The 15,994-nt window shown below is 48.5% G+C and overlaps 1 protein-coding gene and 1 long non-coding RNA gene across 2 annotated transcripts in view; one reads left to right on the top strand and one right to left on the bottom strand.

Moving 5' to 3' along the window:
• The window catches only part of MCU (mitochondrial calcium uniporter), a 417,353-nt gene extending 406,243 nt beyond the window's left edge, over positions 1–11,110 (bottom strand). The window contains exons 1-3 of the mRNA XM_069325516.1: positions 10,921–11,110; positions 7,751–7,882; positions 920–1,038 (exon numbers count right to left, since the gene is read on the bottom strand). Of these exons, the coding sequence (XP_069181617.1) occupies positions 920–1,038; positions 7,751–7,882; positions 10,921–11,110 (441 nt within the window). The remainder of the gene's footprint in view (positions 1–919; positions 1,039–7,750; positions 7,883–10,920) is intronic.
• A 1,777-nt stretch (positions 11,111–12,887) lies between these two features.
• On the top strand, positions 12,888–15,667 carry LOC138365421 (uncharacterized). The gene is made up of 2 exons (XR_011228804.1): positions 12,888–14,824; positions 15,002–15,667. It is a non-coding gene; the product is annotated as an uncharacterized lncRNA (long non-coding RNA).
• Positions 15,668–15,994: the final 327 nt, after the last annotated feature.

Genomic DNA, 15,994 nt, shown 5'->3' with positions numbered 1-15,994 from the left:
CGGCGAGAAACAATGGACAGAGTTTCTTTCACCCTATGCCCCTGTTACCTAGCAGTAAAATAGGTACCTGGGTGTTAGTCAGCTGTCACGGGCTGCTTCCTGGGGGTGGAGGCCTGGTCGAGGACCGGGCCGCGGGGACACTAAAGCCCCGAAATGATCTCAAGATAACCTAACCGAGTAAGTCGGAGGACTCAAACAGAAAACGGGACATTGCATCACTTTCGTGAGCCGATTTCATTTCAAATTACGTCCATTTTTGGCCATCGCGCGCATACGGGCGAAATGTAGCGTTAGAATGGGTTGAGACCCGTATGATCGCAGCCTGATGAGAAGGCTCTCAAGCAGCCTACAGTAAACACAATCGGGAGGCAGTGCGTCCCCAATCAAATCCGATGAGTGGAGTGTTGAAATAAAAGTGAACTAGTGAATTCTTAAGTGTTGAAACACTATAAGTGTGAGGGTGGCCTCCCTTGTGTGCCCCCAGCACAACTCACCCGCCATCTTTCCCCACCCCGCTACCTGCACCTGACCCAGCCGCCCATCAACACGCAGCTTACCTACTCGGGAGGGAAGGAGAGGTGCACTCAGTGGGCACCCAGGCGTCGGGACCTCTAGGCATGGCGCCTGTCGCACCCGTCACAGTCCTCTTCCAGCCAAGCAGGGGAACACCCAGGAGGAAACTGTCAAGTATTTGACAGACGGTTTAGTCCCAATGATGATAGAACTAGCCGCCAACAATTTGTCAATTAAAAAAAAATCAGCTCATTGTTTAGGATCTAGGGGGCCTGCCCCACGGCAGTGACACTAGACAATCTGCTCCAGGAACAATACCTCTCTCAACTTTATTTCAGCAGACAATCTGCTTAACTTGCCCCACATCCCCCAAGGCTGTCCGTCACATAGCAGCCACTAAACTCACCAGTCTGCTGACGAAGGTCAAAAATGCTCCTAGAGCCACTGGAGCATGGCACAATCTCCTACTATTTAGGAATGCATGCCTGGCATTACTGCCGAGGAGAGACAAGTCATTAGCAACCTCTGTAATCAGGGCACTTAATGAATTCCCCAGAGCAGACAACCTGGTCCGCCTGCCACGAACGCCAGTCGTAGGACGACCAACAATAACTCATCTGAGAACCATAAAAGGAGAGCAAAGATCACCAGGAAAATACTGCTGGCATAGAACCCTTGACTGTTCAAGAATCCAAGGTGTACAAAGCAGCCATGTCTTTCCCAACAGGTTCAGCAGGGAGCTTCACAGGATTAAGAACCCAGCATATCAAACAAATGTTGAACTCGGGCCTTCTAGTGGAACTTACCAGATTCTCCAAAATGTGGAGAATATGTGTTAGTTGGGTATTAAATGTATCAACAGGGCAGCTTATATTCCTAAGGTCACCCCTGACCCCCAATGGTCACCCCGACCCCCATGGTCACCCCTGACCCCCCATGGTCACCCCTGACCCCCATGGTCACCCCTGACCCCCCATGGTCACCCCTGACCCCCCATGGTCACCCCTGACCCCCATGGTCACCCCTGACCCCCAAGGTCACCCCTGACCCCCATGGTCACCCCTGACTCCCCATGGTCACCCCTGACTCCCCATGGTCACCCCTGACTCCCCATGGTCACCCCTGACCCCCCATGGTTACCCATGACCCCCTATGGTCACCCCTGACCCCCATGGTCACCCCTGACCCCCGTGGTCACCCCTGACCCCCATAGTCACCCCTGACCCCCATGGTCACTCCTGACCCCCCATGGTCACCCCTGACCCCTATGGTCACCCCTGACCCCTATGGTCACCCCTGACCACCATGGACACCCCTGACCCCCATGGTCACCCCTGACCCCCATAGTCACCCCTGACCCCCATGGTCACTCCTGACCCCCCATGGTCACCCCTGACCCCTATGGTCACCCCTGACCCCTATGGTCACCCCTGACCCCCATGGACACCCCCTGACCCCCATGGACACCCCCTGACCCCCATGGACACCCCCTGACCCCCCATGGACACCCCCTGACCCCCCATGGACACCCCGACCCCCCATGGACACCCCCTGACCCCATGGACACCCCCTGACCCCCATGGACACTCCCTGACCCCCATGGACACCCCCTGACCCCCATGGACACCCCCTGACCCCTCATGGACACCCCCTGACCCCCATGGACACCCCTTGACCCCCATGGACACCCCCTGACCCCCCATAGACACCCCCTGACCCCCATGGACACCCCCTGACCCCCATGGACACCCCGACCCCTCATGGACACTCCCTGACCCCCCATATTCATCCCTGACCAACCATGGACACCCCTGACCCCCATGGACACTCCTGACCCACAGTTACCCCTGACCCCCCATAGTCACCCCTGACCCCCCCCCCCATTGTCACCCCTAACCCTCCATAGTCATCCTCTGACCCCCCATAGTCACCCCTGAACCCCCCATAGTCTCCCCTGACCTCCCATAGGCACCCCTGACACCCCCATAGTCACCCCTGACCCCATATAGTCACCCCTGACCCCCCATAGTCACCCCCTGACCCCGAATAGTCACCCTTGACCCCATGATAACCTCTGACCCCCATGGACCCCTCTGACCCCCAAGGTCACCCTTGACCCCGATGGTCACCCGTGACCCCCCATAGTCCCCCCTGACCCCTCAATAGTCACCCCTGACCTCCCATAGTCACCCCTGACCCCCCAATAGTCACCCCTGACCCCCATAGTCACCCCTGACCTCCCATAGTCACCCCTGACCCTCCATAGTCACCCCTAACCCCCCAATAGTCACCCCTAACCCCCCAATAGTCACCCTGACCCCCATAGTCACCCCTGACCCCCCATAGTCACCCCTGACCCCCCATAGTCACCCCTGACCCTCCATAGTCACCCCTGACCCTCCATAGTCACCCCTGACCCCCCATAGTCACCCCTGACCCTCCATAGTCACCCCTGACCCCCCATAGTCACCCCTGACCCTCTATAGTCACCCCTGACCCCCCATAGTCACCCCTGACCCCCCATAGTCAACCCTGACCTCCCCATAGTCACCCCTAACCCTCCATAGTCACCCCTGACCCCCCATAGTCACCCCTAACCCTCCATAGTCACCCCTGACCCCCCACAGTCACCCCTAACCCTCCATAGTCACCCCTGACCCCCCATAGTCACCCCCTGACCCCCCATAGTCACCCCCTGACCCCCCATAGTCACCCCTGACCCCCCATAGTCACCCCCTGACCCCCCATAGTCACCCCCTGACCCCCCATAGTCACCCCCTGACCCCCCATAGTCACCCCTGACACCCCCCCATGGACACCCCCGCCACACAGACAGCTACACAGATCGCTGCCTCAGCTCCTTTCAGATACGTTTGGATAATGACGACACTCGTCGAGGAAATCAATGAGAGGACTGGCACGCCCATCAGATAATTACTGGGTTTTGGCCACTAAAGCTGAGATACGCCTCTCGTCAGAGGGCTCAAAGAGGTACAGTGCCTCTCCTATGACGCGATGGAGATTAGTTTCGGGTGTTGTGAGCTCGACTTGAAGACACGACATCTTCAAGATGCAACTATAGTTCTTGCAAGATGGGCTGTACCAACGGGATTGTGGTGGATATGTGGGCCTGCGGGCCGCACCAAGCAACAGCCTGTTAGACCAAGTGATCACAAGTCGACCCGAGGCCGGGCTCGGGATGTAGAACAACTCTCGAAACCTCCAGGTATGCTCCAGGTACGTACGACCTGCAGGTCCTAGTGGTGAAGCTGTTGTGAGCACGACCTGCAGGTCCTAGTGGTGAAGCTTTTGTGAGCACGACCTGCAGGTCCTAGTGGTGAAGCTGTAGCAAGCACGACCTGCAGGTCCTAGTGGTGAAGCTGTTGTGAGCACGACCTGCAGGTCCTAGTGGTGAAGCTTTTGTGAGCACGACCTGCAGGACCTAGTGGTGAAGCTGTCGTGAGCACGACCTGCAGGTCCTAGTGGTGAAGCTGTTGTGAGCACGACCTGCAGGACCTAGTGGTGAAGCTGTCGTGAGCACGACCTGCAGGACCTAGTGGTGAAGCTGTTGTGAGCACGACCTGCAGGCCCTAGTGGTGAAGCTGTGGTGAGCACGACCTGCAGGACCTAGTGTTTACTAGTTGTGTTTTTACGGGGGTTGAGCTTTGCTCTTTCGGCCCGCCTCTCAACTGTCAATCAACTGTTTCCTAACTACTTTTTTTTTTTTCCCCACACCACACACACACACACCCCAGGAAGCAGCCCGTGACAGCTGACTAACTCCCAGGTACCTATTTACTGCTAGGTAACAGGGGCATTCAGGGTGAAAGAAACTTTGCCCATTTGTTTCTGCCTCGTGCGGGAATCGAACCCGCGCCACAGAATTACGAATCCTGCGCGCTATCCACCAGGCTACGAGGCCCCCCATCGAAGGTGAAGCTGTTGTGAGCACGACCTGCAGGTCCTAGTGGTGAAGCTGTTGTGAGCACGACCTGCAGGTCCTAGTGGTGAAGCTGTTGTGAGCACGACCTGCAGGTCCTAGTGGTGAAGCTGTGGTGAGCACGACCTGCAGGTCCTAGTGGTGAAGCTGTGGTGAGCACGACCTGCAGGTCCTAGTGGTGAAGCTGTGGTGAGCACGACCTGCAGGTCCTAGTGGTGAAGCTGTGGTGAGCACGACCAGCAGGTCCTAGTGGTGAAGCGGGAACAAAACTTACAGCTTCACCTCCCCGCAGAACACCACCTCAACACATCCCCGCCGCAACGTTTGAGTTCAGGACAACAATGAACACGGCAACAATTGCCTTTTCAATAGTTGCTCTTGTTAATTGCTGTGGTGCAATTTTTGATGATCAAAGGGACCATATATTGATTCCTTTACACATGTTGATTGTTTAGAATTTGTGTGTGTGTGTGTGTGTGTGTGTGTGTGTGTGTGTGTGTGTGTGTGTGTGTGTGTGTGTGTGTGTGTGTGTGTGTGTGTGTGTGTTTACTCACCTAGTTGCGATGGCGGGAGTCGAGCTTTGGCTCTTTAGTCCCACCTCTCAACTGTCAATCAAGTGGTGTACAGATTCTTGAGCCTATTGGGCCCAATCAAATTTACATTTGAAATTGGGTATAGAGTGCCTCCACCACATCACATACTAAAGCATTCCATTTGTTAACTACTCTAACACTGAAGAAATTCTTTCTAATGTTTCTGTGGATCATTTGGTTACTAAGTTTCCACTCGTGTCCTAATGTTTGTGTTCCACCCGTGCTAAATAGTTTGTCTTTGTCCACCCTGTCAATTCCCCAGAGAATTTTGTAGGTGGTTATCATGTCTTCCCTTACTCTTCTGCTTTTCAATGACGTGAGGTTTAGCTCACTTAGCCTTTCCTCGTAGCTCATACCTTTCAGTTCCGGGACGAGTCTGGTGGCATACCTCTGAATCTTCTCTAACTTTGTCTTGTGTTTAACTAGGCATGGACTTCAAGCTGGAGCTGCATACTCCAGGTTTGGTCTGACATAAGTGGTATACAGGGTCGTGAACGATTCCTTACACAAGTTTCTAGAGCAAGTTCTTATGTTGGTCAACCTAACATATGCTGCTGATGATATATTTTTGATGTGGGCCTCTGGGGACAGGTTCGGTGTGATATCAATCCCCAGATTTCACCTCCCAGATGGTACCTTGTGTTCAGCCTTCTGCCCCGTTCGCCTAATACATTTATTTCATATTTTTTAAGTGCTATTCAACATCGTGTCGGTATATACTGAAGACGGCTTTAAGTACCACGTTAATAACTTAGAATAAAAGCTGAATGGCAGCTTGAAATGTAGAGGGAGCCACGTGGTGCGTGGGCCACGTGGTGAGTCATGTGGTGAATGTGTCACGTGGCGCGAGTGCCACGAGGTGCGAGTGCCACGTGGTGCGAGTGCCACGAGGTGCGAGTGCCACGTGGTGCGCCTTCCGAACAAAACCACGAATATCTCAGGACACTTAAGCGCGACCGTAACCAAACACAGTGGCCTCATCCCCCCGCCCCCCCGCCCCCGAAAAAAAAATTGTCAAACACACCTCACAGTGATTGACATTTATAAACTCCTCTGGACAACGACAACACGACACAATCACGTCGCGATGACTCTGCTTCTATGCAACCCGTCCTCGAATCAAGTTCATTACACCCAGCGGTCGACCCCACAGACGCATTCATATATTTTAACAGGCAATTCATTCAAAACGGGAATTTTCCCAAATATAAATTAATATTATAATATATTAGTATATTGTGCATTTATAGGCATAGGTTAGGTTAGGTGTTTAGGTTCTGTTGGTGATTATTTGTATTTGTAGTACGTGGGTGAAGCATTTACAGCGTTGTGGTTCGAACAAAAGTCGTCAGTGAAGCACTTGTTCCGGAAGTGTTCGCACAGTCATCAGTTATGAGTCGTGTGTAAACCGTTTTTTATTCATAATCAGGGGGTTTTGCGGGTGCATGGAATCAATTTTGGGTCTTTGTTTGCATGACGGGCTGTGCTATGCAATCCTTTCTCGCAATTTCTTTAAGTCAATATTGACTTATTAAATAAGTGCATATGTGACATACTAATTTATTGTGAATATTTCAGTTTACCTTGAAAAGCTTCATAGAAAACACTGACCTTACCTAACCTTCTTAGTATGTTAAGATAAGCATCTCATTGCTTCGTAATTATAATTATTACTTAACCTATTATAGGGATAGTATGTTGTTATTATTTAACCTATTATAGGTATAGGTTAAGTAATAACTGTAATTACGAAGCAATAAGATGCTTATCTTAACATACTAAGGTGGTTAGGTAAGGTCGGTGTTTTCTATGAAGCTTTTTAAGGTAAACTGAAATATTCACAATAAATTAGTATGTCACATAGGCACGTATTTATTAAGTCAATATTGACTATAAGAAAGTGCGAGAACGGTTTGCGCTATGACACAAACTAGCAGTAATTCAGCCCGACCTGGCACACAAAGATCCAAGCTCATTAATCCAGCCAACAAACCCCTTGTTTATGAATGAAAAGCAGTTTACTCATAACTTGCAACTGATGACGTTTGAACACTATCAAGTTTTCTCTTAAAGATGTCCACGGTTGTTCCGCAATATTTCTTATGCTCGCTGGGAGGATGCTGAACAACCGCGGACCTCTGATGTTTTTACAGTGTTCTCTGATTGTGCCTATGGCACCTCTGCTCTTTACTGGTTCTATTCTGCATTTTCTTCCATATCGTTCACTCCAGTACGTTGTTATTTTACTGTGTAGATTTGGGACCTGGCCCTCCAGTATTTTCCATGTGTATATTATTTGATCTCTCTCTCATCTCCTTTCTAGAGAGTACATTTGGAGAGCTTTGAAGCAATCCCAATAATTTAAGTGCTTTATCGCGTCTGTGTTCTCTGAACACCCTCTATTTCAGCAATCTCTCCGGCTCTGAAGGGGGAAGTGAGTACTGAGCAGTACTCAAGACGGGACAGCACAAGTGATTTGAAGAGTAGAACCATTGTGATGGGATCAATGGATTTGAAAGTTCTCGTAATCCAGCCTATCATATATCTGGTTTACACAATATTTGCTTGGTTATGCTCCCTAAACCTCAGGTCGTCAGACAACATTATTATTCCCAAACCTTTCTCATGCTGTTTTGTTGCTATGGGAAAATTTGATTGTGTTTTGTACCCTGTATTATGTTTAAGGTCCGCATTTTTATCATACCTGAGTACCTGGAATTTATCACTGTTAACATCATGTTATTTTCTGCGGCCCAGTCAAAAACTGTATTAATATCTGCTTGTAGTTTTTCAATGTCTTCAGCAAAGATAATGTTCATGCTGATTTTTGTATCATCTGCAAGGGATGATACGAATTTGTGACTTGTATTTTTGTCTATATCTGATATGAGAATAAGGAAAACCAGTGGTGCAAGGAGTGTACCCTGAGGTACAGAGCTTTTAACTGCGCTTGGACTCGATTTTATATGGTTGACTGTTACTCTTTGTGTTCTGTTCAACATAAAATTGAGTATCCATCGCCCTACTTTACCAGTTATTCCCATTAACCTCATTTTGTGTGCTATCACTCCATGGTCACATTTATCGAATGCATTTGCGAATTCCGTGTATACCACATCTGCATTTTGTTTCTCTTCTAATGCCTCAGTGATTTTGTTGTAGTGGTCAAGTAGCTGTGAGAGGCATGATCTTTCCGCTCTAAATCCATGTTGGCCTGAATTGTGGAGGTCATTGGTGTCCATGAAACTGGTGACTAGATTCCTGATCACTCTCTCAAATACTTTTATTATGTGGGACGTTAGTGCAACTGGTCTATTATTATTTACCAATGCTTTGCTCCCTCCCTTGTGTAGTGGAGATATGTCTGCTGATTTAAGCATCTGGTATCTACTCTGTTATAAACCTTATCTCCTGTGGAGGTTCAAGTATAAAATGTTTGTGGAAAATATGTTTGATAGGAAAATATCTACAGCTGATATCAGAGAGGCCGCAAGTCGCCAGTAATACTCCGCCCAGCAAAGTAGTACCTTCTCAGCTGGAGATTGTTAGGAATAATGTGAACTGAAATAGCCTAACTATGTGAGGGAAAAATGGACTCGATCAAAAAGCATGCATGGGGAATATGGTAAATAAAATCAATAAAGGGTTTGATTGCAAATGTAAAGAGTTGAGTATTAAGGGGCGATGACGCAAGAAAGGTGGACGCCATCTTGACGTGAGGGGAGGTGGAAACATTGACGACCAGACCTTGCTATGGGGGGGAGGGGGGATTTTCTCCGGCCGTACAGTCAGATAAGCCATCATTACTTGTTATCAGGGTTGCAAGATATTGTAGAGTCGTTATACAGACTCTACAATATCTCCAAAGATATTGTAGAGTCTTTGGAGATATTTGTTCTCTTTGGAGATGTTTTATAAGAGTGTCCAGGTTTCCTAGAGGTGTAAATGTGTGTCATCGGTTGATAGCTGTGGTGGCTGTGTGCACGGTTCCACGTTTGGGACGGTGAGCCTTAGGGCATCTAGAGTCCGCTTGGGACTTATATTAATTCATAATGACCTTGTGTGGTAGAGAACAACACTTAATATATGTAATATCGTTTGTCTTATACATATAAATTTGTGTCTTTGTACTAGGCTGTTTTCCTTTCTCCTTGATTTTCCCCTAGGCTCAAATTATTTATTTCCCCGAGACTACATTTAAAGGTCCATCACCACCACCAAATTCTTGACAGGTCTCTATGACACACAAACTATGACAACAAAATCATGACAATTGATGACAAAAATAAGACACAACCCATGACATCCTCCATGTGCAAGTTCTTCATCCACACAATACTAAATGCCTGTGCTACTGGCACTTTGCATTTCTCTATAAATATTGAATTCCATGAGTCTGAACCTGGGGCTGAGTGTATGGGTATGTTGTCAATTTCTCTTTCAAAATCTGTCACGCTCATATTGATATCAGTTATATTTACTAGGGTTTGGATATCATGCATAAAGAAGCTATCTGGATCTTCCATTTTCATTTCCTAAACACCTAATCTACCCTACACCTAACTATACATATATTTTTGTGTATAATAATAATAATTTATATATGAGAATAAACCAATTTTTAGTACATAGTATATTAAAATTTAATGAATGTGTCTGGAGAGAATGGTCGCAGCTTTAAACAACCTAGTGTGAGGTCGGGCGGAGTAATTTCCTCGTCCCTTGTGAAGACGACGTGTAATAGGATAATGTCTTGGCCAGCATTATTTATCATTACTGCATTAGTGTAGTAAGTGTTGGCAATGTAGTAGTAATTAGTGTAAGTAATGTAGGCAACATTACTGCATTAGTGTAGTAAGTGTAGGCAATGTAGTAGTAATTAGTGTAAGTAATGTAGGCAACATTACTGCATTAGTGTAGTAAGTGTAGACAATGTAGTAGTAATTAGTGTAAGTAATGTAGGCAACATTACTGCATTAGTGTAGTAAGTGTAGGCAATGTAGTAGTAATTAGTGTAAGTAATGTAGGCAACATTACTGCATTAGTGTAGTAAGTGTTGGCAATGTAGTAGTAATTAGTGTAAGTAATGTAGGCAACATTACTGCATTAGTGTAGTAAGTGTTGGCAATGTAGTAGTAATTAGTGTAAGTAATGTAGGCAACATTACTGCATTAGTGTAGTAAGTGTAGGCAATGTAGTAGTAATTAGTGTAAGTAATGTAGGCAACATTACTGCAACTGAAAGCATATAGTCAAGGGGAAATTATATATTTAAAACTGTTGATTGTTTCATTCATTGTTTGCAAGTGAGGTATCTTAATGTTGCTTGGTCAGCTGTTGCTGTTATTAGTAAATGTTGCATGGTCAGCTAGAGCTATAATTAGTAAGTGTTGCATGGTGTTATGATCGTCATTTAATAACAGTCCTTTCCGGCCTCATGAGTCATTTGTATCCACCTAGAAAGATTGCAGATGGCCAAGATTTAATTTGAGTTAAAAAGGAACTAATCTTATATATAATTTTGCATACTACTTCGCTGTAAAAGGGTAAATTGGGGGCAGATTGCAAAACAAAATGGCACCGGGCGGACAGCGACGAATCCAGGACTTTGTAGAATGCAACGAAGCATGCCTCAGGCTCACACAACGAGAAAGGTGAGTGGTGGTGACTTAGGTGCTCAGCCAATAAGCGACGAGCGTTCTGTGACGTTACCGGCGGGCACCGAGACCGCCCCAGGGAACAAAGCCCTGCTCACTCTTCAGCTAGACTCTGGACAGGGAGGTTGTGACATTGGCGCCCTCGCCGGTAATTGGCAGATTTGGATCTTAAGTGGCGAGTTGAACCCAGAGGATAGGAAACAGGACTCTGGCCACACCTGAGACGGCAAGGGGACCTTTTGGAAAAAGGTCCGAGAGTATTGTCGGCGAAGGTGCAAGCTGAGAGTGCAAGGATCCTGATAACATGCCAGATTCACTGAGGAGAGTTTTGGACCCAGCTGGATCAATGCGAATGGACTGACCATCTAAACATGGTGACAGTCTCATCCAGTAAGTGTCGGAAATCATTACGACTCTGTGTCAACCCTCAAGGAGCAGCTGAAGGAGACACGACCGAGGCCACCGCAAGCAAGTGCTCCTTTAAGTTTTACCTATGAAGAGGCAAGTGAAATTTTGACTGCGACCCTGGAAAGGGAGGGTTTTATTTAATTGTGCCAACAAAGAGGCTGTGGACAGTCCTGTATCGATGTTAAACAATCCTATTGTAACCAGTGGAGTGAGTGAAGCATAAATTAATATCTTTGGCTAGCTTATAATGACAGTGAATAGACTGTGACAGCACTCTGTATCCAAACCGACCCAACCAGGTTGGGCATTGACATACGGCAACTAAGAGAGGGTACACATCTCATGGAGCGATGATTTTTTGGACGCCAACCAGGACGCGTACCTCCGGTGCGTTGAAAGGATTGGCATCACGTCTGTGTTATCCGAGAACGAGGGCACGTGAGAGCCAGGGAGCAGCCGAGGGTGTGGTGATGGAACTTCAGTGAGCTGGTGACACATGGCAGCTACATGCCACTGGAGACACTATCGTTTCCTAGCTAAGTAATCTGCCCTTTTGTTGATTTGGCATTCCCAAGAGAACTGGTACGAATTTTAATATATAAGTATGTACTCATTTTGCATCCTACATGTAGGATACATTGAGTCTATACATGTGAATAGAGTAACGTTCGCATTATTGAAGGTTGAGAGCGGCCGCTGACTGCAGATTTGATTGCGGCTATCCAAGAGAAATTATTATTTATCTTTGTATTTCCTTTTGTCAATAAATGTTCTTTTTAGTTTTAAACACTGTTTATGTGTATCTTCGTTTCGGTTATGCCACGTTATATATGTATGTAAAAGCCTAATAGTCTACTACTATTAGGCTCAGAGGTACTAACCACTGAGTGTAGGAATAAGGATTAAATGAAATCGGGGAACATGGCATCATGTTCAAGAGGACTAGAGTCAAGAAGTGAAGTCACTTCCTCCCGCTGAGTGCAGGTGAGAACCCCGACGTTCACAGGAATAGCTGATAACCAGATGTCTGAGGTCGACACCTGCCACGCCTTGACACCTGCCGCTCTACCTCCCGCTGGCAGGGGACAGAAAGTAGTCTAGCGAGTTCCCAAAGGTGCTGCGAGGTCCCTGTGTTTTTAGGCTGGTATACACACATGGGTTAAGCGCCGATTTCAGCACGAGGGAGATGGAGTCAGAGCCAGTAATAAGGACGCTGTAGAGAGAGCCGTGACGGAGTGTCATCGGTGGTACTCGACGAGGCTCCCCTTCTTTTTCCTGTGACAATGGTCAGCTGGTGCTATCAATAACTGTTACACAGTCAGCTGATACTATCAATAAATTTTGCACGGTCATCTGATTCTATCAATAACTCGCATGGTCAGCTGATGCCATCAATAACTTTTGCACAGTCAGCTGGTGCTATTAATAACTGTTGCACAGTCAGCTGGTGCTATTAATAACTGTTGCACAGTCAGCTGGTGCTATCAATGTTCTATGGTGTTACGTTGCCCCATCCTATATATTCCCTATTCCGACAGTAAGAATCACATCTGCAACCTGTACTTGCTCTGATGCTCAGGGAGCATTTTGATATATATAAAGTGTGGTCGAAGTTATCATGTGGAGTTAAATTTACCATTTTAGTTTTGGGCTTGAAAGTGGCTTATGCCCTTTATGATTGCAATATGACGACAAAGTGACGGAGTTCCTGCCAAGAGAGCGGGGGGGGGGGGGGGGGGAGGAGCTGTCTGGCGAGTGGCCAGTGCAAGTCACGTGACCGAGTGTACCAATGGGGGCAGCGCCCCAGGGCGTGACATCACAGGGCGGCGGACATCCGAAACCGCGAGCGACAACGGAGCTCAGAGCTCCACCAGCTGTGTTTGAGTGCGGTCGTGCGTCAGGAAGCTTTCCAGATTGTGAGGTCAAGCAGCTGAAGAAGTAGAACAGCTACAGTCGTTACCACAGACGTCTTGGAAGATTTGTTAACTCCAGGGGGACATAAGAAACCATAGTTCAGTTGGTGTAAAAGGTGTCAAGAGCTGTCAAGTCCCCGACGGTGTGAGGAGGGGGGGGGGGCAGATGCTAGGTGGTCTGTACAGTCCTGCGGGTCAAGCCCCGATATGACGTTTGAGCTGAAGAGACGGGGTCTAATTCACTGGACGGCTAAAAGGGGACACTGAACGAGACTACGACGGTGTGTGTACGAGTTCAGGTGTGTGAGGGAAGGAGCAGTGCCGGTGCCAGCCGTCGGTGTCAGGAGGAGGAGGACCTCCCGAGGGGAACGTGTACGGCGACGACGCGAGCTTCGAGTCACCTAGGGATCCTGTACATGCCAGACCTGATCAACGAGGGACCGACCAGCGAGCAGACGACCCCAGCCACCATCAGAGGACCCCAGCTACCATCAGAGGACCCCAGCTACCATCAGAAGACCCCAGCTACCATCAGAGGACCCCAGCTACCATCAGAGGATCTCCAGCTACCATCAGAGGACCCCAGCTACCATCAGAGGACCCCAGCTACCATCAGAGGACCCCAGCTACCATCAGAGGACCCCAGCTACCATCAGAGGACCTCATCTACCATCAGAGGACCTCATCTACCATCAGAGGACCTCATCTACTATCAGAGGACCCCCAGCTATCATCAGAGGACCCCCAGCTATCATCAGAGGACCCCCAGCTACCATCAGAGGACCCCCAGCTACCATCAGAGGACCCCAGCTATCATCAGATGACCCCAGCTACCATCAGAGGACCCCAGCTATCATCAGATGACCCCCAGCTACCATCAGAGGATCCCCAGCTACCATCAGAGGATCCCCAGCTACCATCAGAGGACCCCCAGCTACCATCAGAGGACCCCAGCTATCATCAGATGACCCCAGCTACCATCAAGAGGACCCCAGCTATCATCAGAGGACCCCCAGCTACCATCAGAGGATCCCCAGCTACCATCAAAGGACCCCCAGCTACCATCAGAGGACCCTCAGCTACCATCAGAGGACCCCCAGCTACCACCAGAGGACCCCAGCTACCATCAGAAGACCCCAGCTACCATCAGAGGAGCCCCAGCTACCACCAGAGGGCCCCAGCTATCACAGAGGACCTCAGCTACCATCAGAGGATCCCCAGTTACCATCAGAGGACCCCCAGTTACCATCAGAGGGCCCCCAGCTACCATCAGAGGACCCCAGCTACCATCAGAGGATCCCCAGTTACCATCAGAGGACCCCAGCTACCATCAGAGGACCCCCAGCTACCATCAGAGGATCCCCAGTTACCATCAGAGGACCCCAGCTACCATCAGAGGACCCCAGCTACCATCCGACGACCCCCCAGCTACCATCAGAGGACCCCAGCTACCATCAAAGGACCCCAGCTACCATCAGAGGACCCCAGCTTCCATCAGAGGAGCCCCAGCTACCATCAGAGGACCCCCAGCTACCATCGGAGGACCCCCAGCTACCATCAGAGGACCCCTAGTTACCATCAGAGGACCCCAGCTACCATCAGAGGAGCCCCAGCTAAAATCAGAGGACCCCCAGTTACCATCAGAGGCTCCCCAGCTACCATCAGAGGACCCCCAGCTACCATCAGATGACCCCAGTTACCATTAGAGGACCCCAATTAACATCAGAAGACCCCAGCTACCATGAGAAGATCCCAGCTACCATCGCGAGGAATCTACAAGTTTGTAGTAGAGAAAGTTAAGGTAGATCAATTTTCCCTCACCTTTTCCCTTGAGCTAGATGATGTAGTTTATTATTATTACTGATATTATTATTATTAAAGATCTAGTGCTAGGCTATTGCTAGAATTATTATTATTATATATGTGGTGATAGTGATATAGTGAATATTATTCCTTGTTATTTTTTATTCCTGTACAGTCCATCGGTGATCGTTGTGAGAAGACAGTACCCACACACATAATAATTTACACGTGGAAAATAGTAGAGAGGCTGGTCCCAAACCTACACACAGAAATAACATCACATGAGACCAGAAGACATGGCAGGATGTGCAGAATACCCCCGTTGAAGAGCAGAGGTGCAACTGGTACTCTGAGAGAGAACTCTATCAACATCAGAGGCCCGAGACTGTTCAACACGCTTCCACTACACATAAGGGGCATAACTGGCCGACCCCTCACAGTGTTCAAGAGAGAACTGGATAAGCACCTCCAAAGGATACCTGATCAACCAGGCTGTGACTCAAACGTCAGGCTGCGAGCAGCCGCGTCCAACAGCCTGGTTGATCAGTCCGTCAACCAGGAGGCCTGGTCGACGACCGGGCCGCGGGGACGCTAAGCCCCGGAAGCACTTCAAGGTAACCTCAAGGTAAGGTATGCAGTGAGAGGCAAAGTGAACTATATATCTATATTTGCAACAAGGAAAAGTGGTGGCCAGATCCAGGTGTAAAGTGTCCGCCGCTTGAAACAATCAGCTGAGTTGCCAGATACAACTTACGGAGTGTTACTGCCATCAGCCAGTGCTGCTCATTATATCACTATGGACCAGTGTAGTTTTATTTTAGTAAACTCATTATTATTTTTACCATTGTGTTTACATTGCCTCTTTCATCTCTTGGGGGATTAATATAGTAATTAATTATTGCACAACAACATGTCACTGAAACCTAGACCAATACTATTTGTAAGATCATTGAAAAGTATTGCTGGGTTGTGAGTACATGTACCCCGCTGGCGACCTCACGGCGCTGTGTCGACGGAATTCAGCCGTGTGGATGATTACAGGTGAGCGGCAAGATTCACCCGTGTGCAGTTTATATCGGGCAGGCTCGGCTCAGACGTTACAGGCCTTGGTGACGCAGAGGGAAGGCCGCGCTTCTCACTCTCCACAGGTGCCAGGCCGGGTCGCGGA

Source organism: Procambarus clarkii, chromosome 16 (genome assembly GCF_040958095.1).
Source record: "Procambarus clarkii isolate CNS0578487 chromosome 16, FALCON_Pclarkii_2.0, whole genome shotgun sequence".
NCBI lineage: Eukaryota > Metazoa > Arthropoda > Malacostraca > Decapoda > Cambaridae > Procambarus > Procambarus clarkii.
The sequence above is the reverse complement of the archived record's forward strand: the minus strand, read 5'-3'. Positions and strand labels throughout refer to the sequence as shown.